The sequence below is a fragment of the Meleagris gallopavo genome, chromosome 5 (genome assembly GCF_905368555.1).
Source record: "Meleagris gallopavo chromosome 5, MGAL_WU_HG_1.1, whole genome shotgun sequence".
NCBI lineage: Eukaryota > Metazoa > Chordata > Aves > Galliformes > Phasianidae > Meleagris > Meleagris gallopavo.
In genome coordinates this window covers 46,060,373-46,084,980 of record NC_139408.1, presented here as the reverse complement: position 1 = coordinate 46,084,980, position 24,608 = coordinate 46,060,373, and the positions used below count along the sequence as shown (strand labels likewise).

The window sequence follows — 24,608 nt, the reverse complement described above, 5'->3', positions numbered from 1 at the left end:
AGATTTCTAGCTGACTAATATGCATCTGAAGAAATTGAAAGATATCATGACTTCCAGTCAATTTTTTCTCCAGCAGTAAGAGATGTGGATTTGATGCTAACTTGTGGATGCCTGCATTGAGCTGAAGTGAGATTCAAAACCAAGACAGAGTGAGATACTTCTTTTTGCATGAAAACAATTACTCACTTCAGATATCTAGGGCAAAAGTGACTTTTCCTCAAGTTGATCAGGGAAAGAGAAACCTTAAAATGGTACTAGAAACTGCTTTTGTTTTTGAATCTTGCTATTGCACTACTCTTCTGTGCGTGAAGTGTGCATGAAATAGGCTATTGAGATATACAGAAGGAAAAATAAAAGATGGTAGGGTTTTATTTATTTTCTGTTCTTGAATGCTTTTGCACTCAGGATTTTTACTAATCTAGCATGGTAGCATTTTCTCTAGCTTTTATTATGCCAGAGAGGAAGTACGGGAGTGTTTTAAGAAGGACGTTATGCTCACTTCTATGCTAAATTTAGTCTGCCTTTTTTTTTTTTTTTTTTTTGGTGATGTAAAACAGTACTTCACCTCTTGATATAACATTTATTTTCTTCTGAAGATTCTTTCTGGTTGAAGTGGATGTGTTACAATGAAGTCGTCCACACAGGTTTGAAGGAGATGCTTCCTTTATCTCTGGGATGAGTCATAGGGCTCATTCACAAAGAAAAGCTGGGTGAACCCACAAGCAGTGGTTACTCTGCAGTGATTTCCAGGCCAGCTGTGTGCCTTGCTTTGAAGGATATTGCCCCATTTACCATCTTTGGTCCCAGCCCAGTGCTGTACTCAATCCCAGCAGTAGTTTCTCAATAGAACAATATGTGATTTTTGGCAGCATTTGTGATGCCTTCCTGTGGTGTTCAATTAATCAGTTGGTTTGAGGAAGAGCTTTTTAGGCTCCAAAGTCATCTATTCTCAGCACAGCTGATTTCTGAGGCAGCTCTTGCACACTTACTGTGAACAAACACAGTAAGGATGCAACTGCTGAGCGAAGCAGGGCTGTTTGTTAGGTGATAAAGTAAGGGTGGCTCCTGTCTGACAGAAATCAGCCTCACTGGGGGAGGCATCCATAATGCCAGCACTTGAACATGTTAAAATATCTGATGAACTAATTTTCTTGCAGAAGAGAGTTATGAAAATTTCAGTGTAATTTTTGTGCAGTGTGCTTTTTGCTTCTTGATATAGTTAAAAGTTGACTCAATCATAATCAGAGAATGGCATGTGTTGGAAGAGACCTTAAAGCTCACCTAGTTCTAACACATTGCAGTGGCAGGTTGCCCCTCACCAGCTCAGGGCCTCATCCAAGCTGACTTTGGATGCTTGAAGGATCCTTCTCCAGACTCAACAAGCTCAGGTATCTCAACTTTTTTTCATAAGAGAAGTGCTTCAGCCCTTTGAGCATCTTCATGGCCCTCCTCTGGACCTGCTCCAAAGGCTTGATGTCTTGCTTGTGATGGGGGGGCCCCAATGAAAAGATTATACAGCAAGTTTTAGAATATAAAAAAATCTGTGATTATTTACGGCTACACTGTCACATTGCATTGTACAAAAATGCTCTGACTTCTGTCAAATCTTAAAGCATCTTATGATAAAATTGAAGCTACATTTTGAAATAGGACAAAATATCATGGGCTTTATGCTTGCTTGTTTTGTGTGTTATTTTTTTTTCTCATTTAGAGTGAATTTGTTTTTCCAAAATCACTTGAAGAAGAATTCTAAATTGCAGTTGGAAGACAGAAATATCCAGATTTCATCCAGAGAATCCTGCAAGCAGAAATGAAGCAACAAGCACAACAACCTTAAGAATGAGCTCAAACATATTCCTCTACCAAGGAATCAGGAGGGTAAGAACAATTTTTATATAGTCAAAGCTTGAGCCTGGCTTTAACAGACTGCAGTCAAACTGTACTTTAGAATACTGGGACTGATCTTTAGTGATGTGAAACCAGTAAGCAGTCAGCAGAAATTACTAGGGAAGGTTGCTAAGAAACTTGAAAGGCTAAAGGAAATGGGTATGGTTATATAAATCGTTAAAAAGGAAATACAAACAAAACCACGAGACTTTCAAACTAATCAATCCAGAAAGCAAGGGAAATAATTATGTACATAATTTGCATTAGCTGTCATCACAGAGGACTTTGAAGAATATTTACCCTCAGTCTTTTCAAATGGTAAATAATACCAGAGATTAGAAGAACTAGAGTATTAGCACAGGCTTGGAAATGAAAGAGGAGAAAGATTACCAAAAATAAAAATTAAAGATAAAATGCTGCAGCACTTGATACACGAACTGAACTGCTGAGAAAACAGAACAGTTGCATTTAAAATCTATTGCTGCACTGGAGGCACAGGGACTAATAAAACTTTACCCATACTTTAATTGCTAGGGAAGAACATACAGTTGCTTGTGTACTCAACTAGCATTTGCAAGAATAAAATCTTTGTAAGCTAAAACAAAACTATAAGACAAACTTTTAATAAAAAGAGCATCTTTCTTGCCTCTAGCACGCATGGATTATTTGAGTGTATAAAGGAATATGTCCCAGTGCCAAACCCTGTGCTGTATATGGGCTGGCAACTTCATCGTGCTGTGCTCTCAGCCTGCTGCCTTTTCAAAATACTGCAGCATCTCATAGGAATTCAAAGCAAAGCACAAACTCCTGTTTGGTTCTTTTATCGCGGCAGGTGATGAAATGGAAAGCAGGCTGTTTACAGAGTGCTTCTTCAACCCTACTGGAGGTATATATGCTGCAGTGAAGTTGTACAGTCATTCCAGACAGTTTAGAGTTTGAGATATTCTTCAGCCTAAATAAAACTGTAATGTTGCACTAGACAGTGCAAAACGTGGCAGTTGAAACCCTATTGTGGACAGGCTCTCTTGGGCTAGAAAAAAGATATTCTTAGTCTCTTTATGGAAAAATCTACATAAACAAACTGGTTACAAATGTATTTTAATGTAGATAATGCTATGTGAGAAAATATTTCCAAAACTTTCAAATGGTTTTATTAGTATGAACACACATAGCTGTACATGGCTGTACATCTATTTTCCTCCTTAACTGTTCAAAAGAATATTCCTTTCTGCTTCTAAATTATTCTCATTTTTAGTTATTTTGTAGAATTTGAAAACAATCTGTATTGAGATTTGTGTGATTCTGATGCAGCCAGATATTCACAGTTGCAAAAGAAAGTGACTTCTTATTGGACATCACCGTAGTGTAGTAATTGCACTCTCATATTCTGGTGGGCAATCTTTAATGTTATGTTCCTAGATTGATATAAATTGGGAGTAGAAAAAAATGTTCTTTCTGTATTTTTGTTAGATTTGCCATCAGGATTGGCATAGCAGCTTTGTGATGTTCTGAGTTTGATTCATGGAAAGGTAAGTCTAATTTTTTATTTAAAACTGTGAATGAGAGGATACTTAGCACGTCCTCTTGTCATTTCCTTAGTAGGTCTGAACATACTTGGCTCATTGGGTCTGTTTTGGGGGAATTACAAGGCAGGTGGTGATTTTCATGTAGTTATTGCATTAGCACGGACAAATGTTTTCCTTTCTTCCTCTTGCCACCAGTTACTTTAATGAAAATTGCTGAAATCCTACAGTGAGATCTGAAGCTCCTCCTTGAATTCCTAAAAAAAAAATCTTCCATGTGGCTGCCCTAGAACAGCAGTTTTGGGGGCACAATTTAAAAAAAAAAAAAAAAAAAAAAAAAAGCCTGTGCTGCACTACCTGAAAGACTGAGGAGCGAGCTGAGAGAGCACCAACTTCCACAAGGGTTCAAGGTATAAGGACTTCTGAGCTGAAGCTTGAGGAAGCTGAGGCTTCTTTTTTTTGGCTCTGAGGTAGGCTGAGATTCTTTGACAGAAGGTTAACACATTTCTGTAGAGAAAGCCTAGTGTTGTGTTTGTACCATGCATGTAATGGAGATAGTTACTGAAGGCTGACAAATCATGCAGATCTGTAAATTTTAACAACTTATTGGTGTCTGTATGTCACTGGATGTAATAATAATTAAATAGATACATTTACAGACTTCTAAATACTGTCACATAAACAGATTAATGAAAAATTACACGTTGCCACCAATTTGAAGAACTTTATCCAAAAACACAGTTTCCACCTGATGTTAACAAAACTTGTCATTTTCATCATAGTAAAAGAGTGAACCAGTACCAAGTACATACGTAGTGAAAGCAGTCAATAACTGGATAAGAATATAAGAGGAGCTAAAAAGAATACAGTTTTGTTAGCTAAACTTGCTTATTACAGTAAACTTAGAGTAAACAGAGGGTATTCTTTAAGTTGTTTTCCTCTTTACAGATAGAGATCCACATTTCAAGAACGATTATTACAAGAGTAAATGTTATTGTTTAAACCAACCCATATACTACAAAAAACATACAAAGAAATCTAGCAAACCTCTTGGTGTGCAAAACAAGATAGCAGAGACAAAGAACAAGAGATTAAACTGTCCACTATTATTGAGAAAAATAACAGTGCATTTTAAGTGGCTCCTGTAAACTTTTTTTTTATGTGAGCTGAAGGAGGATGTCATTTCCAAATACTTCCATTTTACATGAAGTACAGATGCTTTTTTGAAAGTCCCACTAATAAGTTTATTTTGAAAAATAAAATGTATCTCAAATATTGCCTATTTGTTTAACTGAAAAGTAAATGGTCTAGGCTACCTCATAAAGCTAGCTACTGGATTTATTTACATTAGCTTAAAATTTCATTCAGTCTTTGCATTCCCTTCCTTCTGAACTTTTATAACTTCATAACTAAAAGAGAAGTTAAAGGGTTAGAGAAATAAAAACACTTTTAAGGTTTGGTGCTCAGACAATAGAAAAAATAGTGCAACAGTTTGCTATGTTATATACCTTTCCAGCAAATCTATCAAAATATTCAGACTTGTCTTTTATTCTCATTTAAAAAAATACAGTGCTCTTCTTGCTCTCTTTTGATTAGGGAAATATGAGCATCTTTAAATGTGTTTAAAATTAAAAAAAGAAAAAAGAAAAAAAGAAAAGGCCAGAGCTAGTAATGCAAGTTGATCCACTGAAGCAGATGTCAGAAGTGACAAAGTGTTATTAATCCAGTTGACTCCAGGTGGAGGCAAAGATCCCTCTGCAAAGAGCAGCTTGCATGCTTGAGACCATCAGCTTCCTTGTGAAGTCAGCAATTGAAATGTATTTCAGGTTTATAACGGTAAATAGTTTAATCTCCCTCATAAATGGAGCTGAACTCCTCAGGAAATGCAACATAGCTTGGTGACTGGAACTCAGGAAGCTCCCAAATCAATACCAGAACAAGCAGGGACTGAGGGAAGGTTGTTCAGTGCTTTTCAGTCCTAAGCACTACACTGTGTTTTAAAAATAAGATTTAGAAATGCTGAAATTGATTATAGCAGCTTTACCACACATCTGAGAAGTATAGGTATCACTTAGATGTGAAATATCAATGGCTCAGCACACTGTGCTTCTTTTTCTTTACTGAATCGCCTCTGGTTCAGGGCTTGGACCTATAGTAAATCATATAGAGCTTTCCTCTTCTTCTGTGTATGGTATTTTTTAGTGAGTGCTTTTAGTACCTTTCACTTTACCCTAAGTACTTTGCCACTGATATTGATTTGCAAAGAAAAACAAAGGACTTGGGGCTGGAGAAAACTCAGTAAATGCAGAATGATGCAGTAGTAATTGTGGGGGGAAAAAAAAAATCAAAAAGGTACCTTTGTGCTATACAGATATTGGATGATACAATTGGAAAGCTTAATGGTTGCATTCTCCTATTCTGCTTTGGGGAAATACACTGCAGTTTGCTGAAGTAGATAATGCCTAAGATCTACTTACTGGAAGGGACATTATTTTAATTGTTGTATAATGTTACTGTAAAGGTCACCAAAGGTTGTTAAGAACGGCTGAAAAACATTGCTGACATCCAAATACTCATGCTCTGATGCTAGAGAATGGAAGGAAGATAAAGGGAGAAATAAAATGAAGGCATGAAGATGGATGGTGATAAGTGATTTTGAAGTGATGGATGAGAGTTCACATCAGGGTACTTTGGGAAGGTAAGAGGAATAAAGTGATGTGAGACATTCCTGAAAAATGATTTGTCTCTGTTTTCCACTTCTGTTAATCATCAGTAACAATGAGATTGCCTTTAAGGTTTACTGGCATAAAGCTGTAGATTAAAGCAGTAAATTGAGGTGCTGCTACTGTACAGATAACATTTGACTCATTAACATTCCTTGTGTAACAAACCTGGGTTTTTTCTTTGTTTGTTTTGCAGGAGACTAAGCAGCACTTCAGAAGATGATTCCTGCAAAATGGGAAGCTTTCTATGCATTTTCTGCAAATGAAAAATTTCTTCACTGGCAGCTTGCACTGGAAAGGTAAGAGTGGGTAGCATAATCATGGAACCTCTGGCTATGCTTGTATGCAAGAGCTTTAACTGGCCTGTACTAACAGGCCAGAATGACATAAAATTGCCATACCATGTGAGGACACGTTTCCCTAGAGATTTCTGGAGAGACTACTGGAGTCTTTTCTTCAACTTTGTGCTAGAAGTGCCGAAACTGAAATGGGACATGCTTGGTTTCAGCCTGCTAGGATTCCCCTATATGTCCATGCACAAGCAAAGAGGTGACTTCATTTGTTACCATCTTGAATTGGGAAGACAAGGTAAAAGGCAAAAAGAGGACCTGTATGAGGAAAGACAAAAATCAGATCTAAAGCATTAGAAAACTTTAGGACCTCAAGATGTTTTGAGTTCTTTAGAGTGTTCCCAGATCAGCAGCAAAGGGCTTACTACTTGTTAAACCATCCTGACCTTGATCTTATGATGACTGACTGATGTACCAAGTAACAACATTCCTAACAGAATATTGATCTCTGCTCTTCTGCTAAGGGATTAAATTCTCTTGTTTCCCTGAGGATGAGCAAGCTGTAAGACAGGAAGGACACGCTGTATCTGATGGCTAGCTCACTGAAATTCAGCTCAGACTGTGTGTGCAGGAAGGCAGCGGAACTCAGAGGGGCAGATGAGAAGTTAATGAAGCACTAAGCTTTGCTTGTAAGAACCCTGATGTCTGACATTATCATCAGAGACCTGATTGCCCTTTTTCTTTCTGAGCATTAGCCAGATGAAATCCAGTTACCAGAGCTCTGCGTGCTCCAAAAACACAGAAGCATTTTGATCTACAATTCTGATTTTCAGCCTATTTTTCTCTATAATGGAACTCTGCCTTGGAATGAATAATTTTCTAGATTCTGTTCTGTGATTAGCCACAGGAAACCCAGTAAAATTACGTTGTATAAATGAACAGAGCTACATGAAATTAATAGCTCTCAGCAGCCTGCAGAGCAATGTGAAGAGGATATTAAGAACTGGAATAATTTTGAGAACAGCAAAGAGAAAGCTCCTAATAATAGACAAAATGCATAACAACCTACAGACCAAAGACTCGTATTTTAGTTTGGTCCCAGATAAAAGGATTTAGATAAAAGGATTTTCCCTTTTAATTTGAAACAAACGTACAGGGTTGCCCAGGGAGGTGGTGGAGTCACTGTCCCTGGAGGTGTTCAAGAAATGTTTACATTTTGTACTGAAGAATGTGGTTTAGTGGGAAACATTGGTGATAGGTTGGATTGAATGATCTTGAGGTCTTCTCCAAACTTGCTGAATTTTATGATTCTATTCACTCTGAAGCTTTGCTATTACAGGCTGCTCAGCAGTTTGGTGGGATGCTGACAACCCTCAAGTCCAATTGCAAACAAGGATTTTGGAGAGGGGACCTCTTTATTTTCAAGGTAACTATCAGCTCACTTTTTCATTTAAATTGCTAAATACATTAATCATAGCTGCTGCATCAGCTTCAAAGTCTGTTGCTCAATTTTGCAAATGCATGGGCATGAAAATACATTTTGCTCCCGATTTTATTTTGGGGAATATTAATGCTGTGGACAAGCACAGATAGCCAGCCCTGGAGATAAAACTGTAACAGGGGTGGCTGCATGCATTTCCTCACCCAATCCTCCTATCTAATCTCCCCTTTCACCTACCTCCTTGAGTGCTCAGCCTTCCATCTCCTTGCTGCAATGGCTGCACAGCAGCTGCATCAATCTGCTGGGTGCTTAGACCAAAATAAAATTTGTAAGTGACAGTTTGATTATTTGGTATGTTGTCACAGATCCCTAGGGGCCATGGCTAGAAAAGGCACAAAGGGCATCCAGTTTGTTTCCCTGCTTCCAGGGGATCATCAATAACACTGCAGAGCAAAGTATTGCTTTTGTGCTTACAGCATAAATAGGAGTCTAGGTACTGCAGGTAGTTTTGCTTTATCTGCTGCAAAACAAACTCTGATCAGGCTCTTGTAACTGTTATCTGTGCTAAATACTTTTATTTAAAGCATAGATCTTCTACAAGTGGAATCCTGCTCTGGAGCTGATACACAAAATGCTCAGCAAAGCACAGAAGCCTCTTCAACTTTTTTACAGTATGACTCTGGGGAGTGTATTTGGGCTTACTCATCATCCCTCAGTGACAGCTGCTGGGCTCCAAGGAAAGGAGCAGCTATAGCATTCCAAGTCAAGCTTGCTGACAGTTCAGGGTATAATTTACACATACACACACATAAGGAGGCAATAATAGCACATTTCAAAGGGACCATATCTATGAAACATCCACCATTTCTTCCCCATTCTCCTGTGGTTTAGCTGCACTTAATGATGGATGACTCTCCTTTTCTAATGCTTGAATTTTAACCTTCCTGATTCTTGTAGGAGATTTAGTGACTATAGTGGATCAAGCCAGAACACAGAATCCAGAAACATTTACAGTATGTTACTGCTGTCAAAAGTGACCAGAATCTGAACCAGCCTGCCTGCTTTTATATAGGGATCTTTTATATACCTGACAGTATTCTGCGTATACTCATGCGTGCAATATCCTTGCATCTGAATGTTAGAGATATTTTGTTTTTGTTTGTTTTTTGCAGCAGGAAACTGACAGAACAGTTAACATCTTTAACTACAAGATAGCAACTGCTTGTGCTTGCTGCCTGCACTCTGTTTTCCTATCACATTGTCAAGCCAATTACTTTTAATTAAAGTTCTGTCTGGCCCTTTTTGACAACTCAGCCTGTAATGATGAAAGTCTGTATGAGAATGATCTGAGTTAGAGAGTCAGAGTTCATTGTTTTCCAACACTCCTGCAATTACTATTAATTTCACATGAAAGTAGGGCACTTTCTTTGGGAAAAACAACACAGAAGTGTCACTTGGGTTCATTAGCAGAGTGGTGGGTATCTACTCTTCCCTCTTCAATGCATTTCTTCATGGGTAAAGAATTTAGTACAGTGCTTAGAGAAAAAAAATTGCAAAGATTGCTAATTGCACTTAAAATAATATTATAGGAAATTTAAACAAAGTTACTTGGCAGTAGAATAACCTCCCTGGGCTAGTACCTTATTGTCAAATTGGTTTTAATCATGGTGAAAAATGTTGTGCTGTTCATGTGCTTCCAGGTTTTGGTGTAACTAGAGAGCCTACTGAAATTCTGAAAAAAAAAAAAAAAGCATGTAAGTAATTGATCTAATTACAAAAGCAAATTGTACTTTACGTGATGTTTCCATGGGTCCTGTGTGTCTGTATACATGATCCTGTCATGCTCAGTTCCCTGTTCAAAACCCCTCTGCAGCCTTCCAGCCTCACTTAACGTTTGCTTTCTGCTCAGAATGGATAAAGAATTGAAGAACAGGACAGGTACACAATTTATACAGCTTACCCATTTTTAAAACTTCATTATTTTTGACTTACAAGGGGGCAAACAGCTACTTTAGGACAGTGAATAGCACAGTTTTTGCAGTTTTTTCTTGGGACTATAGGTGTTCTATTATTTATTTTGTGTGGCTAAGCTTCCATAACACTAATTCTTCAAGATTTCTATCAGAGCAGATCTCTTCTGTCCTCAGCCATCTTCACAGAATTCCTCCAAATTGGAAAATAGTTAAACATACAGATGCTCAGTTTCTTAACTGAGTTGTCATTGGAATTTTCATCCTTAGGATAACTTATTCTATTTTTCTCTCTTGCTAGCTGTTTGCATCTTTCCAGCTTTTAAAAGCAAGTTTACAAAGACAAAAAAAAAAAACAACAAAAACACACATATAGTGACTAGGAGCAATTCTAATCACCAATTTGGGGCATGCTGCTTTGATTCAAGTAACTGTCCACCAGCCCTGAAGGGAAATGAGTTTAAAGAGAAAAGAAGGAAAATTCAAACTTCCCAATGGATTTGCAATCTCTTAATCCAGCCTCAGGCTCAGTAGCAGAAAAGTGTCAAAAATAGGCTCTGTGTCTTCAGACGAGGCTTTCTGGAACTAGCACAGTAGTTGCATGAGCCAGTACATATAGATTTGGCACAAGAATTTCTCTTCCTCTGTCTCAAAGTTCAAATACTTTGGGGTTTTTATTTTTGGTGGTTTTTTTCTTTTTGTAGGAAAAAGAGGGAGATTTTCAACAAAGGTGATTTTTTTTTTTTTTTTCTCTCAGGATTTTTATAACCTCTGAAACAAGAACAGCTGCAACTTGTTTTGAAAAGGAAGTGCTTATGGGAATAATGCAATGAAAATGTTCCCCAATAGAAAAAAATTCAATGATCAGAGCTGTTACAGTAGGCTCTATAAAAGCCACTTCCAGGAGCCAGAACCCACAGACTTACTAAGACTGAGTTACAGGTACTTGTTTACCAGCCACATCTTACCTTTCTGTGTTATTTCTACTCAGCATACACTAGACTCCTGTACTCACTCATCTTTCTTTCAATTCAACTTTGTTTAGACATCACTCACTGTTAATTAGGCTTCACAGTTCCCCCACATTCATTTGCTACAACTATATGCTTATCAAAGAATGTGTTCTGTGGAAAACCTGGATTATGATGAAATAAGCTTGAAAGCATGATGTTTGTCCTTTGGTTCCTGGATGAAACACATCTATAAACCGCTGTTGTCATTGCAATCCAGTATCTCTACACAGAAATAGGGGCTTGTGCTGCTCTATTCCACTCACACTTTGTGCCTCCTGCAATCAGCAGACAGGTGGAGCATCAAGTCCTAGATTATCATATCTAGTCACTGATACTGGAAGGCAAGTGTAAGTAGCATGTATCTGCCTCTCATAATGCTAAGACTCATGATTTTGAGCACAGCTTAGTGTATGCAAGTGCTAGAATGCACACACAATGAATTTGTACTATATCAGAACTGCGTCAATGCCACCTGGAAAACTAGCAACTATGACATAGAACAATTACATACAGTGCTATACCACAGTAAAAAATGCACAAAAATCTGACAAAACCCAGAAAAGCTGCTAGAAAAATCTCAACAGTAGAAAATAAGCACTTCCTGTATAAACTCACTTCCCTTTTTGTTAGCATCCACTATAAGTACACTGGTTTGCCTTTCATTGTATTTCCATACAAATCTTGTGTTAGCACTATTCTCCATTAGAGCTCTCACCTCCATATAGTTTGTCTTAACATCCAAACTTTCTGCAGTCAAGATTCATAATGATTAGCTTGCATTTTCTTTTCTGTGATTGTGGCAGTACTTATTCAACAAAGTCCCTACCTCTATGTATTTATATAGATATACATGAATATATACACACATACATACACATGACAAATACTGCTGCAGCTATCCTCTCTTCCAGTGTTGGAGTGACAGGCATCCTAGAAGGTGAAGGCATACACCACTCCTACAACCACAATATTTCCAATTGTTGCTATGATTGCAATCCATAACAATATGGCATCGTTTGAAGACCGGGATGTTTCTTCTGGTGGATTCTGCATGGAAGAAGCTGCGTGGACGTTGGCTGATGAGTTAAACAAAGAGTACTCTGTACTAAAGTCCTCATTTGGTGAGTCCATAAAGGCTCCTCCCATAACAGGAAGCTGTGAAGAAGAATATGGCAAAATTAGATTGAAAGCCAATACATGCATTTGTTTGCTTTCAAAGTCATTACGAAAGAGTAACAAGTAGCCAACTTCCCAAATCACTGAAGTTCTATGTTTGTGGTACTAAGCTGTCAGGACTATCATATACACAATGTACGCTATTTTTCTTAGGATTGTTGTTACTGAAAGAAACCTATGTATATTGCATGTACCATCATACAGCAGAGCTAGCCTACAGGCTCCGAGCAAAGCTACACAATAATATGAAATTGAGAAGAAATGACAAATGATAAAAAAAAATGAAAATGACGATTTGAAGTGATAAAGAAATGATAATCCACAAAGCATTCACGTACGAAAGCACAGCAGCGTAAGTGTTTTAAGGCTACCAGCGATGAACACATCAAGTAAGCACAATGTGGATGTAAGCAGGGAATTTGTTCTACTTTTGTGTACGGCTTAGAAATGAACAAAATTTATAAATGGAAACAAAAACATGAATTGCAGAAGTTGTTACAGTGAAGAAGATGAAGCATACCACATGCACTAACTTCACTTGCAAAAACATATCTGCAATGTATTATTTATAAATCTATAAATTCTGATAATTCTATAAATCTAAATAATTATTAATCTACATCTAATCTATTAATTAATTTACATGGAAAACTTCAGTTATGATAGGCTTCATAGTAATTAAGTTAGTGACAGATTTTCAACTATTGGGTGTTCTTAGTGGTCTTGTCAATGGTACAACAAAAAGTTCTCAGTTCTCCACTTGAAAATGTTTTTGAGGTTTTGACATCATTACTCTTCACCTATCCCAACAGGGCTCTTCTCTACATCTGAAACTAGAGTCTCTGGCCCAGTAACAACAAAATAAGAATGCTCTCCCATACTAGTAATAGTACTATTACAGCTAGCAGCAGCACAGTATTGTTGAAGTCACCATGGCCTATGAATAATGGAGGAATCAACCCTCCTTTCCTTTAGCCACATCACAGAAGGCTGCTGTAACTATAAAGTAATTTAGCATGCCCAGGCTCACTGTGCTGGAAAATTAATGGTTTTCAACAGTTTATCCTTCAAATCCTGCAACACACTGATTCTCCTGTTGGTACCAAGCTACACCCCACCTGTCTACCTGCAGCTGTGCTATGGAGGATGCTAAACAAGAGAGGACTCAAGGATAAGCCACCTCTCTCCACCCACAGTGGTAGCTGTAATCTAATATTAGAGCAAAGAACTTACTAAGTGTGAAAGTACAGCAGCTTTTTTTTTTCCTTGATACTCAGAACATTCTACAAAGTAGTCCCTCTTTCAAAAACTGACTGCTGAACAGATTTTGTTTGTACTAGAAAATATCATGTAACACTGAAAATGAAACAGAGATAGCAATGGTTATGTCATACTTCCCAATCCACATTAAAGAAAATTATCTTTGAGAGCAAATAAAAGGTATGATTGCACAAAAGCAGCTTGCAAGAAACCAAATGGGAAATTACAAAAGTCAGGTCTGGAACACTGCCCCTGCACCAAAGACTTTCTTCTTTTACTTTCAACACTGTGCTTTACAGAGAGCAAAAGCTTCACGTTTCACAACAAGCCCAGCTTGGTCCTCTGAATCCCACAGCACCAGCATCCTTTACCTGTTAGGATTCGATAGGGAAAACTGTTCAATTTAACCACAATTCCTTTTTATGCAGGGATTGAAGTCAGAATTGGCCTTTATAGAGAACACAACAAGAGCATTCATGCAAAAGTGCTGCCATTCAGCAGCTGTGGCGATACTAGTTAAAGCAGCAAACAATGGGCATATATTTATCACAGCAGCAGCAAAATGCTCAGTCCTAGATACTTCTCTTTTTAACATTTACATTGATCAAATCTACAAAGTCTTTCAACTAGAGCAACCATCCTTGGTGATTGTTCATGGAAGACACAGGGGTACATGTAAATGTGTACGTGCCCATGATTGTGGGAAATTGTGAGCACTGTTCCAATAAGCGATATCTGTTTTTTGGGCCATACATTCTCTACCTTCTGTGAATTATTTGAGCTGACAAGCTTTCACTGTGCTGGTCCACATGGTGCTGTCACAGGGGCAGGAAGCACGCATGTAGCAGCACAGCTACACACCATGCTGCAAGTGATGTCAGATCTGAGCTTCCTCATTCCGTGAAAACAAGCTGTTTTCACCATCTGAGGGGAACACATGGTGAAACAGCTTATCTGAGTTTCCAAAAGGCTTGCAGTGACCTGACATAAACCCTGATGTTCAGCACCTGGCACAGGCTCTTTCTGTAAAACTGACTTTCAGTTTTCCTGTTTGTAGGTCAGTGGCACTTTCATCACAGATCTGGAAATAAACCTCACTACTGATGTCCCGTTTGAAAAAATTGATCCTTACTTAATTTTCATTCTCCCTTCCCACTCATAAAACAGCCTCATGTAAGAACACAGGAATGGCCATAAAGTATCTGACAGAAAGCTGATTTTCAGTGCTGTGACTGTCTTTAAGCATCAACAATGGCCCGAAGCGCTCAGGAAGGAGTAAAAGCACAACAGGATGAGTGTATCTGATCCTACTTCTTAACATCTCAGTTTGTAAACTCAATGCTATTACTCTGGATTTAATAACTAGCTCTCAAAGAATTATGTTACCATGAACACATCTAAAGCTGTACAGGCTTTTCAATCCGGCCTCTTGCTGCCACTTAGCTGGAAGGGTTGCCCAGTGATTAGCACCGCTTAAATGGGCCACAGGAGACACTCCTGGCTCTCCAGTAGAGAAGGAACACAGGAAAAAATATAAACTGGTGATCTATCTCAGTGGTAGATGAACCTCAGTAAGATGAATTTCACCCTTATCCTTGACACCTTTGTTCTCTCAAAAGGTACAGTATCTTCCCTATTCAGCCTTACTTAAGATATTGTAGTAAAGCCTGTGAGACATCCATACCCAACACCAAGGAAGCTATGAAGTGCTTGTAATAAACTCTAGGGTAAGGAGAGAAACCATGCAGTACTTCCTGTTCTTGCTCCACTTACCTATCTCTGCCTCTGCAAAATATACAACAGTTTATTTTAGCCAAGAACTTAACCCACATCATTGATGTTACACAGGCATCCTATATATCTATATATATACTATAAAAAAACAGAGGGTTTTATAGTTGGAGGAAAGCAGTGCAGTACCTGTGCCACACTCCCCGAAATCCCTATGTGAGAAGACCAGGGAAAAGGGTTAGTTGGGAAATGTGGCAGTGAGGGACACAGCAGGAGAGAATGGTGAAGGAGAATGCCACAGCTCTGTAATGAAACTCTTTTCTGAGTCAATAACACAAAGTACATTTCTTGCTAAATAGCTTTCGGGAGCAGCAAAGAAAGGATTTGAACCATTAAATAACAACAGGCAGAAAACCAAACAAAACATCAAGAGGTAATGAGAACTCCCACTGTGCTGAATGCCTCCTGCTGCCATCCAAGAGGATGGCTGAGGGTCAGCAAGAGTAGAACAAGGCTCTTGAACAGTTAAATGATGCATTTGTCTGTTAGCAAAGAAAATCCTGTTTTATAACTTAGATGATTCACATGAAGGAAAGAAAACATGGCAGGTCCCAGTCACCAATAGTCTGAAAATGATGGCTTTCTTAAGTAACATCACATAAAATCCATCATTTATCAGTAACGTTGTTCCATTTCTTTGAGAATCAGGGAACATCTTTTACAGCAAGCTAGACAAGTATAACATTCAGTTCCTGCGATGTTAGAGGGAATCCAGGCTCAGCAGAGAGATTTGAAAGCGCAGCTAAATCTTCCAAGTAGCTGTTTTCAAGAGACTAGAAAACCCCAGTAATATCTTCTACAGATGTGCTGGACCTTGGCTCCAGACTTCTCTGGAAATGAGACACTGATAGGTGAAATGTCACCCCAGCTCAAACGTTGTCTTGTAAAATTGCTTTTGTTACTTCAGAATATCTAGAAATTCCATTTGTTTTAGGTTACGTGATAGATTCTGAACACTTAAAGTGAAATGAGTATTTCCTTCTGGCTTAGCAGCATGTGATTGCTGCAATGGATCTGAAAACCTAGCTACAAAGACAAATTCTTAGACTCTTTTTAAATAAATGTTTTGCATTTAAAAGATATCCCACATAACCAATATTTTCCCCACACTCTCTTGCTTCTCACAGAATCATGCATATATGTAATTCACCTACTCTAGGGCATGTACTATTACGGAAGTAAAGAAGTTCTTTCTGTTACTTATTTACTGGTAACATCTGGGGAGCCAATTTCTTCCAACCACCTTTTACCAGAACATCATCCTATTATTCACCACACAAGAACTGGCTACACAGTGACAACCAGGACTGTTAGCTGATGTTCACTACAAGATTAGTTAAAATGCTTTAAATCCCAACACAACTGGAATTAAGGGGCACCTAAGACAATCTTATTTAATGCAAGTAAATAGATCTAATTCTGAAGGGGGAAGATCCATGCAAATGCTTTCTGCAGATCACTTCAAATTCTCACTTCATTTAATTTAGATACTTGCTTCACCCTAATATCATAGTCTGTTGTTGACAAGCTTAAGAAAAACAGCTATTTATTTTTAAAATATAGTTGTCAAAATAATTGCCCTATCAGTGGCAATGGAAAATTTTCTCTCTAATTTGAAAGCATAAAGATTTCATGTTTTATTTTTAATCCCACTAAAAATTATCATCTTATTCCAGTCAATTTCTGATTTTCTTCCATTTCATTATATTCCTGGAACCTGTGTATTATTTCCTTCACTGATTTCCTACTTGTGCTAGACAATATAAGTCTTTGTCCTTTTAGGTGAGACTGATGTTCACAGCTGTTCCTTATCCGCAGTATCCCAGATGCCAGAAGCGCAAGTTTCAGCCTTGCTGTTGACCACACTAAGAGATGTCATAGAATTGCTCAGGTTGGAAAAGACCTCAGAGATCATCAAGTCCAACTGGAAACTAACCATACTACCCTAATAATAACCCTCTGCTAAATCAAGTCATGCCCAACAGGTGACTAGATATTCAGGAAGGAACATTCAAAAATGACCAGAGCTGCGCAGACATTTCACTTCTGAGTTTGCTCTTAGATGTAGAAACTGCTTTGTCTTAACTAAGGAAATCCACTAGCGGATGGAGCTTAGCTAAATCTTTATCCCTAAGCATGGCCACACCTCAGGTACCTTGTAAGAGAACATGCCTTGTGCAGACCAAAGCACCTATCTGCGCAAAGTTGTTCTTTAATTGCTGAACCAATTAAAAGAAGCAGTAATTGGTAAGAAGGTGTTTCCTAATTTTTTTTTTTTCCAACTCTTCTATTTCTGCATAAGTGGCATGCAAGTTACCTTAGTGATAAAGACATCACAATTCCACTCCACACAAAATAGATTCCCAAATTATTTCTTGTAATAGCTCTTATTATTTCAAAAAAACCCTACTGCTTTCAAATTGACTATTATCAGTGTCAGTTAACTGCTCTTGGATCTCATTTTCCAAGTGTAGAAGACTAGGAGCAAGTAAAAGTCTTTAATTGCTGAAAATTAATAAGTCTGAAATGGAAACAGAGGAGGGATTTTTCACCTCATCCTAGTCTCAAGAGTTCCTCCTCCCCTTCCAGCCAGTGTAAGCAATACTGCATCAAGAAAAAAAGGAAGCTTTGCTCAAAGCTGAACACACACACACACACACACACAAAAAAAAAAAAAAACAACACCTGTACGAAGAACCTTCAAGTCTAAGGTTTATTAATTAATTTAAATTATGAGTATGTATACTCTATACCGAAGGTGGTGGTGAATATAACAAAAGTGTGCAGGGTAGTCAAGCATGACATGCTTTGAACTATCTGGATGAATCAGGAAAACCATTCAAGCATCAATACTGTAATATAATACCAGCTAGCATCCTACTGGGAACAGTAGGCTAGAGAAGTAGCTGCATCTAGGTTTCCTGCTTCCAGGGACGTATATACACATGTGGAAGAAAAAAATATGAACAGAGAGAACCAGGGAGGTAAACATCCATCAATACAGAAAAACTCAGTAGTAGGCTATGAAACTAACCATCGATATTATCATAAGAAGAGTGATTCAAATTTGTTCACAGTTTTGAAGACTGGCAGAATGGAGGACCTTCTTACACCATTTGTAGTCACACTGGAGACCACAGAGGAGATAAGAATTCCTTTAGAGAGAAGAGCAACTTGCAGAAATGTGTCAGTTTAATGCTAAACACAATTCTAAAAGGATGTCAAGCACCAAGCTTCTGAGTTTAATTTTTCTATATATCCCTACTGGATAAGAAAGAAGTGCTGAACACCCCACCTTTTGTAGGGTTTCTTGCACCATCTTCTGTTAGTTTTGACATTGACTACTTTAAAGCCAAACTAACAGATTTAACAGGACTTGTACAACCTCCTGCTTTGATATAGGCTGGCTACTATTGTCTGGTTTCAAGTGTAACTTTCCCTATTGAGGGCAAAAAGGAAAAAAAGAAAAAAGAACAAACAATAAGGAGGAAAAAAGAAAAAACACTGCATACAGCATAATGGCTTACAGGATGGAGATATTGCTGGCTGGAAGCAAGTACACAGCCACACGCTATCAAGTGGAAGTTTCAGTTGTTCTTACACAGAGAGTAAGTGGCATTCGAGCGCTGGAGGGTAAAGAAAAAAGAAGTGTAACACAAGCTGATTGTAATGATGATCCATATCTTCTAGAATAAAAAACATTCCCACCAAAAATAGCAAGTCAAATGATGAGGCTTAAACAGAAAACCAAAAGAGCAGAGCTCAAAACCAGGCATGTAGGAATAACTAAATGAAGCCTAATCTCATTTCTCAATTTGGAAAAGGTCTGCACAAGCCCATCCTCCATTGTGGCCTTTGAAGTCATCCTTATTTGTGACAAAGTGCCAATGTCCCATAACCAATTCATTATTGTGGCCAAGATATCTTAGTAGCAAAGAAAAGGTTTGATGACTACAGTTTTTAGAATTTCCTTTCTCCTTCATCTCCTTTAGCCTAACACAATGCTTAGGCTGTTTCATGGAAGGAGACAGTGACAGAGCCATGGGGAAAGGATGGAAATTAGTAACCATTCATGGCAATAGAAGCAACAATACAATTCCAAAACTAAAACTAGTTCCAGATGAAAAGTCATTAAACTTGAGAAATGGGCAAAAACAGTGAGTATGTAAATTACTGTATCTCTCAGTATTCAGAAATCAGGATGCTTCTCACAAAAACTAAATGAATTTCAAAGGGCAGGTGTTCAGGGAGTTAGACCTAGAAGGATATTTTGGATACCTTACTCCTCTAGACAAAAATACAATTGCATACAATTTCCTCTGTGTTGCATATGCTGATTATGTTCAAACTTAAACCCAGTAGGTAGAAAAACCTTGTATGCTAGCTCCAGTCAACTGCTACACAGCCCATGAAAAATTAATTGGTTGAGATTTAGCTACACCACAGCAACAGGCATGATATCGCTTAACTCCATTTCATCAGAGAAATTATTTACTATTCCATGAAGACTCAAAAGCTTTCAAACTATACATTTGATGTTTTACACAATGATGGCTGCACTACAAAAGGCTAGGATACATCTGCCTATTAAAGGAAGTAATCACTACCACTGCAGCTCTGCTGTACCGAATGGTAGGGTATAAAAACCTCATTTTCAGCACCTTGGAAACAACCACCTGGAATCTATCCTCAAATGTGATAACAGAGGAGGCCAGTACCCTCATCATACTGCAAATCCACTGGGAAAAAAAAATCATTCTGTGATGACTTCCAGAAACTCATTTACCCATGCCAAATACTTCCGGGCATCCCACAGAAAGCCTTAAAATGGAAATAAAAACAATTTAACAGTCTCAACTGAAACCATAATCATTATTTTCCTGAAGTTCATATAACCTATCAGGCTCTCTCAAAAAACACAGGACAGAGAAAACTGATAACAATGAAAGCAATTTTATTTGGGCAACATGTCATTTTCATCCAACATTTTATACCAGTTTTTTTTTCTTTTCTTTCATTTTCATGTTGCATTGCATTTTCAAAAAAGAAAAAAGAGGAAGGCTGAGTTATGCTGATAAAGAATCTGAGATATATATCTCTCAAGTATTAAGCTTATTTTTTATAAATACTTTTGCTTATCTACTTGGCATGTAGTTCAAGACACACAAAAAGCCCAAGAGTTAGAAAAAAAATGATGTAGTTCACTTGAAGTGGAAAAAAAAAAAAAAAAGAGAAAAAGCTGACACAGTGTTAACCTCCTTTTCGTTGGGAGACCGTATGAGCAGCAGCACGCATGAAGGTCAAGTAAAACATACTGTGCAGCTTCTAGGGAGATACGAGGACTGCCAAATGTTATTCCTACTGCATACACTTCACTTGATAGAATATCAACATCTGGCAGACTGTCATGCTTCTTGATTCCATCAGGCATACCAGGCATAACATATGGCTTGAACAACCTACAGACTGCACATCCCCCTCAACTTATTCTTTAATGCTTAAGGAGTGGTTTATACCTGAAGAAGAAACCATATTAATGTGCCTGAAAGTTAATCATTTTATCTTGTATTTTGGCCACAGGAGTGAGCTAATCATACAATATACAAGAAAATAAAAATTAGAATGTGAAAAAATGTTGAGTTTCTTAACTTTTAGAGTTTGAGAAGAAACTCATAGAAAGCTGTCTTCCAAAGGTTGAATATCAAGAGGAGGCTAAAAGCTTGGTGACCTCTACGTCCTGAGTGCTCAAGAACCAGACAAGTGTCACGAGACAACTGTTTCAGCCATCTTCTAGGATATGCTGTTCCCATAGCAGAGCTCAAGGAAAAGAATTAACATGTTTTTTTATCCACTTTGGTGCAAAATCAACAGGCATAGCTTAAATACATTTCACAAAAGTCTTAAAATAAGCCTGGATGACTTTGCTTTGAAGTAGAAGAGGGGCACCAGGCACCCATATGGGACATTTCACTGGCCCTTTTGAGTGCAGAAGGCCTCATCAAAGTGTGAGAACAGCCTTCCTCAGAGCCAAATATTCCATATGTTTTCACAAACCGACATTTTCACATCCTAGGTTTTGCTCATGTATTAAGACAATAAAGGGATGATTAAGTGTGGCTGAACTAGGCAGCAGCTGATGACATCTTTATCGTGCCAAAGAAAACAGAACAGCCAAACCATCTGTGTTGTGTTTAAAACTGTTCAAACAGTTCAAAGAATATTACAGAATAATATAATAAATTATACATTGATGTTATCTCTCTAGATAAGTGTGAGTCTATATATTTATGCGCAAAGTAGCACTCCTTAGTGACTGTTTATATACATATACACAGGATGGGCTCAAATCAATGTATAATTTATTATACTTCTATTTGCAGTTCGATGTTTGTACTTTGAACTGTTACAGTTGGCAGAGCTGCACAGGATAATTAAAAGGCATGAATATGTAACAGTTTTCCTTGGGTTGAGTATTTTCCTGCACAAAAATGACTTCAAAAAAACTTCTTCAGTTATTTCTGTGAAGGGAGGGCAGAAAACAGAGAAAAGGAGGCAAAATTTATTGTATATGCATTCTTTCTCTTCATTTTATTCAGTGTAATCTGAAATATAGAATCACCACTGGTCTGGAGGACTGAACGGTTCTAGGAGCTAGTGCAGTGTGGTGGCCTCTCAAACTTTATAGAAGACACAAGTTTCCAATCCCCTGGCATCCTAGGGTCTCTGGAGCATTGCTTTGAAAGAGCAAGCATCTTAATTCACTTAAAATATACAGAAGTGTTTTTGTCCTTGAGGTTCATAGAATCATAAAATTGCTCAGGTTGGAAAAGACCTTAAAGATCATCAAGTCCAACTGTGTCCCTGAGTCTGACACAACTCAGTTATAGAAAAAAATAACTACAAACAGCACAATGCAACAGATGAAGTCTTTCACATAATGGATGTCAAAAAACGATTAGGAAATGAGCTGGTTCCAAGTTCACTAAGAGTTTCTCCAAAGCCTGACAGTCAAAGTAAAAAATGCAAACTTTTCTTCAAACCTGAACTTCGGAACCCTTTGAACTTCAGATGGTAAAGCAACATTGCAACAAGATAGCCAAGGGATACCTTAGGGTGCTTTAGGGAGACAGGATTCACAGGAAGACAAGTGCACACACATACCCTTGTATTGACACTCACTTGCACATGCAATCAAGCATATGATAATGCGGTGGCATCTTGCATCTACACATGCAAATTGAAAATAACCAATCTAGTCAAAAGCAGCCCAAGAGTGAGAATGAGCTTTAACAGCTGAATGCAAACAGCTGAAAACAAAGTAAGCAAACTGCACCAAAATCCAAAAGCTTGCTTTGTTAAATCCTTCATACAAATCCTATAAGAACAGCTGAAAAGAATGCCTGGCTGTAGTAAAACATCTAGCTCTAAGAGACGTCAGCATGTGCAACACAGTGCAGTTCCCAGCATAACTGGGTTCTTTAGTGATGGCACCCCAGGTGATCTGCCCCATGAAATTCCCTACCACTATCATCATACTGACAGATCTTTTCATGAAATTACAAAGGAGATAAAAGATTGAGAAGTAGAGAAGAGAAAGATTTTTTTAAGATGTCATTTCTTTTAACCAATTATGCATTTTCTTATTTTGAAAGTGCTTTGAAAGTCATAAGTCCTATTGTAATATGAATGTTTGTGCACTGAAAGCATCCTCAAAGGGAAAAATGTAAGATAACAAACGTATGACCATAACAAACAGATGACCATGTTCACCTGACTAAAAATGAGGTAAATTAGGTGGTTTAAAACACTCCCAAATAACATTCAGTTTTCTACATATTTATTGATAGCCCTGTACACATGGCAATCTTTTATATAGTATGTCTCTGAGAGTGCTTTCCTTCTAGCACATTCGTTACCTGTTCCAGTTCTTATTTGAAGATAAATTGTAAATCATGATGCAATATCACGTAATACCCACCCTGACTGGAGAGATTGTACAAAATTGACCTCTGCAGTGCATCCTTAAAAGAGAACATAATGCCTTTCATCCATAGTTTACCATTAATTGAATTTCCTCTAAGTTAAGGAAAGGCACTATTTATCTACTGGCAAGTACACTGAAATAATTACAGAATAAAATCCTGTTTTAATCCTGTTGCTAAAAAAGTATCATGGAAATATCACTGCTAAAATGCAATACATTGTTGCAAGAGGACTGTCCACCTTAAAAATTCACAACCAGCTAAAAATAAGCTAATAAAAATAAGTTCCAGCTCAGTTCAGGGACCAGTGACCTAGAGAAGTGGGAAATTAAAACAGACAAAAACAAGCAAAAATACACAGATTGGGATGTAAAACTTTCAAGTAATTCTAAACTCTTTTGTTTCTATATTGCTAATATGGATTCAAATTAAGTCAGCAAAACAAACACATCAAATTTAAAAAGATGAATGTGATGTGGTTTAAGGCCAATTCCAAACCATATTCCATTTAATACAACGTACAGGGCTTAAAGATGCCAGTCGAAAGCTCTGCAGGCTTCAAAGCAGAAACACTACTGGCCGTAGGCAGCCACCCAATTGAAAAAGAATAGTTTGAGATACAGTGGGTGCCAAAGGCAAGCAGGACAGTGCTCATGAAGAAGTTTTTATATGCATCCTTGCTATTGCTCATGCCAGTACCTTAGGAAACTGTCCTTCTTTTATCTATTTTTGATATTCTAAATTCTTTTGATGTTCTAAATTCTTCATAAAAATTGAAGGTTATTTCTTGAGAAATGGTTGAGCTTCACTACAGCTTTGCTTAGTTTTAGTTTACACGAAGCCTACCACATTGATATCCCAGTCTTGTCTGGACACTTTCACTACAGCATTATTCATTTGCTGCTATAACTAGTAATTGCAATTACCAGAGACTCTTTATGCCAAGGTCTAAAAGTGTAAGAAAACATCTGCTCTTGAATACCCTTTATCAGTGCATGGCATATCCATACCTGCTATATGTATCTGAAAATCAAGCCACTGGATTCACTGAACCCAGTTCTCTTTCTGTTAGACTTTTACTAGTATTTATTACACTCACATCGTTTTGGAGGAATAACAAGCAGAAAATTCACCCATCCTTTTTCCCATCTCATTTATGCTAAGAAACACATGAGTGAGAAGCAACAGTGAAGAGTTTGCACCTTCAGAACTGCCCAAAACCAAAGAGGGTTTGCCCTTGGAAAAATCTTGAAAACACTCAGTAAGGTAGAGTTTCAGTATCTTGAAGCAACTCTCTAACAAAACCTGTGATATGAAACACACTTATACAAAACACAAAAAGGCTGCAAGTCAAACCTCCTCAGGAGGGACCGTATGAAATGTGGCCGTCCCAGTAAATAAAAGAGCAAATGCAGCATGGTTAAACTTTAATTCTATTTGGCTTTCTCAAAGCAGATGCTTGCAGACAGATTTCTGTTTCAACCACTAATGACTGTCATACACAATCATGTCACCGATTTCAGAGGGCTGCAGGGTTTATACGCTTGCAGGC

The 24,608-nt window shown here is 37.8% G+C and overlaps 1 protein-coding gene and 1 long non-coding RNA gene across 4 annotated transcripts in view; one reads left to right on the top strand and one right to left on the bottom strand.

Annotated features, from left to right (window-relative positions):
• C5H14orf132 (chromosome 5 C14orf132 homolog) overlaps positions 1-24,608 on the bottom strand; it is a 46,958-nt gene that overhangs the window by 5,261 nt on the left and 17,089 nt on the right. The window contains exons 1-2 of one of the 3 annotated variants that reach the window (XR_014883747.1): positions 11,722-12,050; positions 4,121-9,596 (exon numbers count right to left, since the gene is read on the bottom strand). Coding sequence is in view for 1 of the 3 variants with exons in the window: in XM_010711884.3 (XP_010710186.1) it covers positions 11,778-12,002 (225 nt within the window). In the remaining 2 variants the exon portion in view is untranslated. Of the gene's footprint in view, positions 1-4,120; positions 12,051-24,608 lie in introns of those variants that run through there. The other 2 variants (XR_014883746.1, XM_010711884.3) reach the window with 2 other exon arrangements.
• Positions 1,125-6,064, top strand: LOC104911230 (uncharacterized). Its single transcript, XR_014883748.1, has 3 exons — positions 1,125-1,878; positions 3,358-3,416; positions 5,932-6,064. It is a non-coding gene; the product is annotated as an uncharacterized LOC104911230 (long non-coding RNA).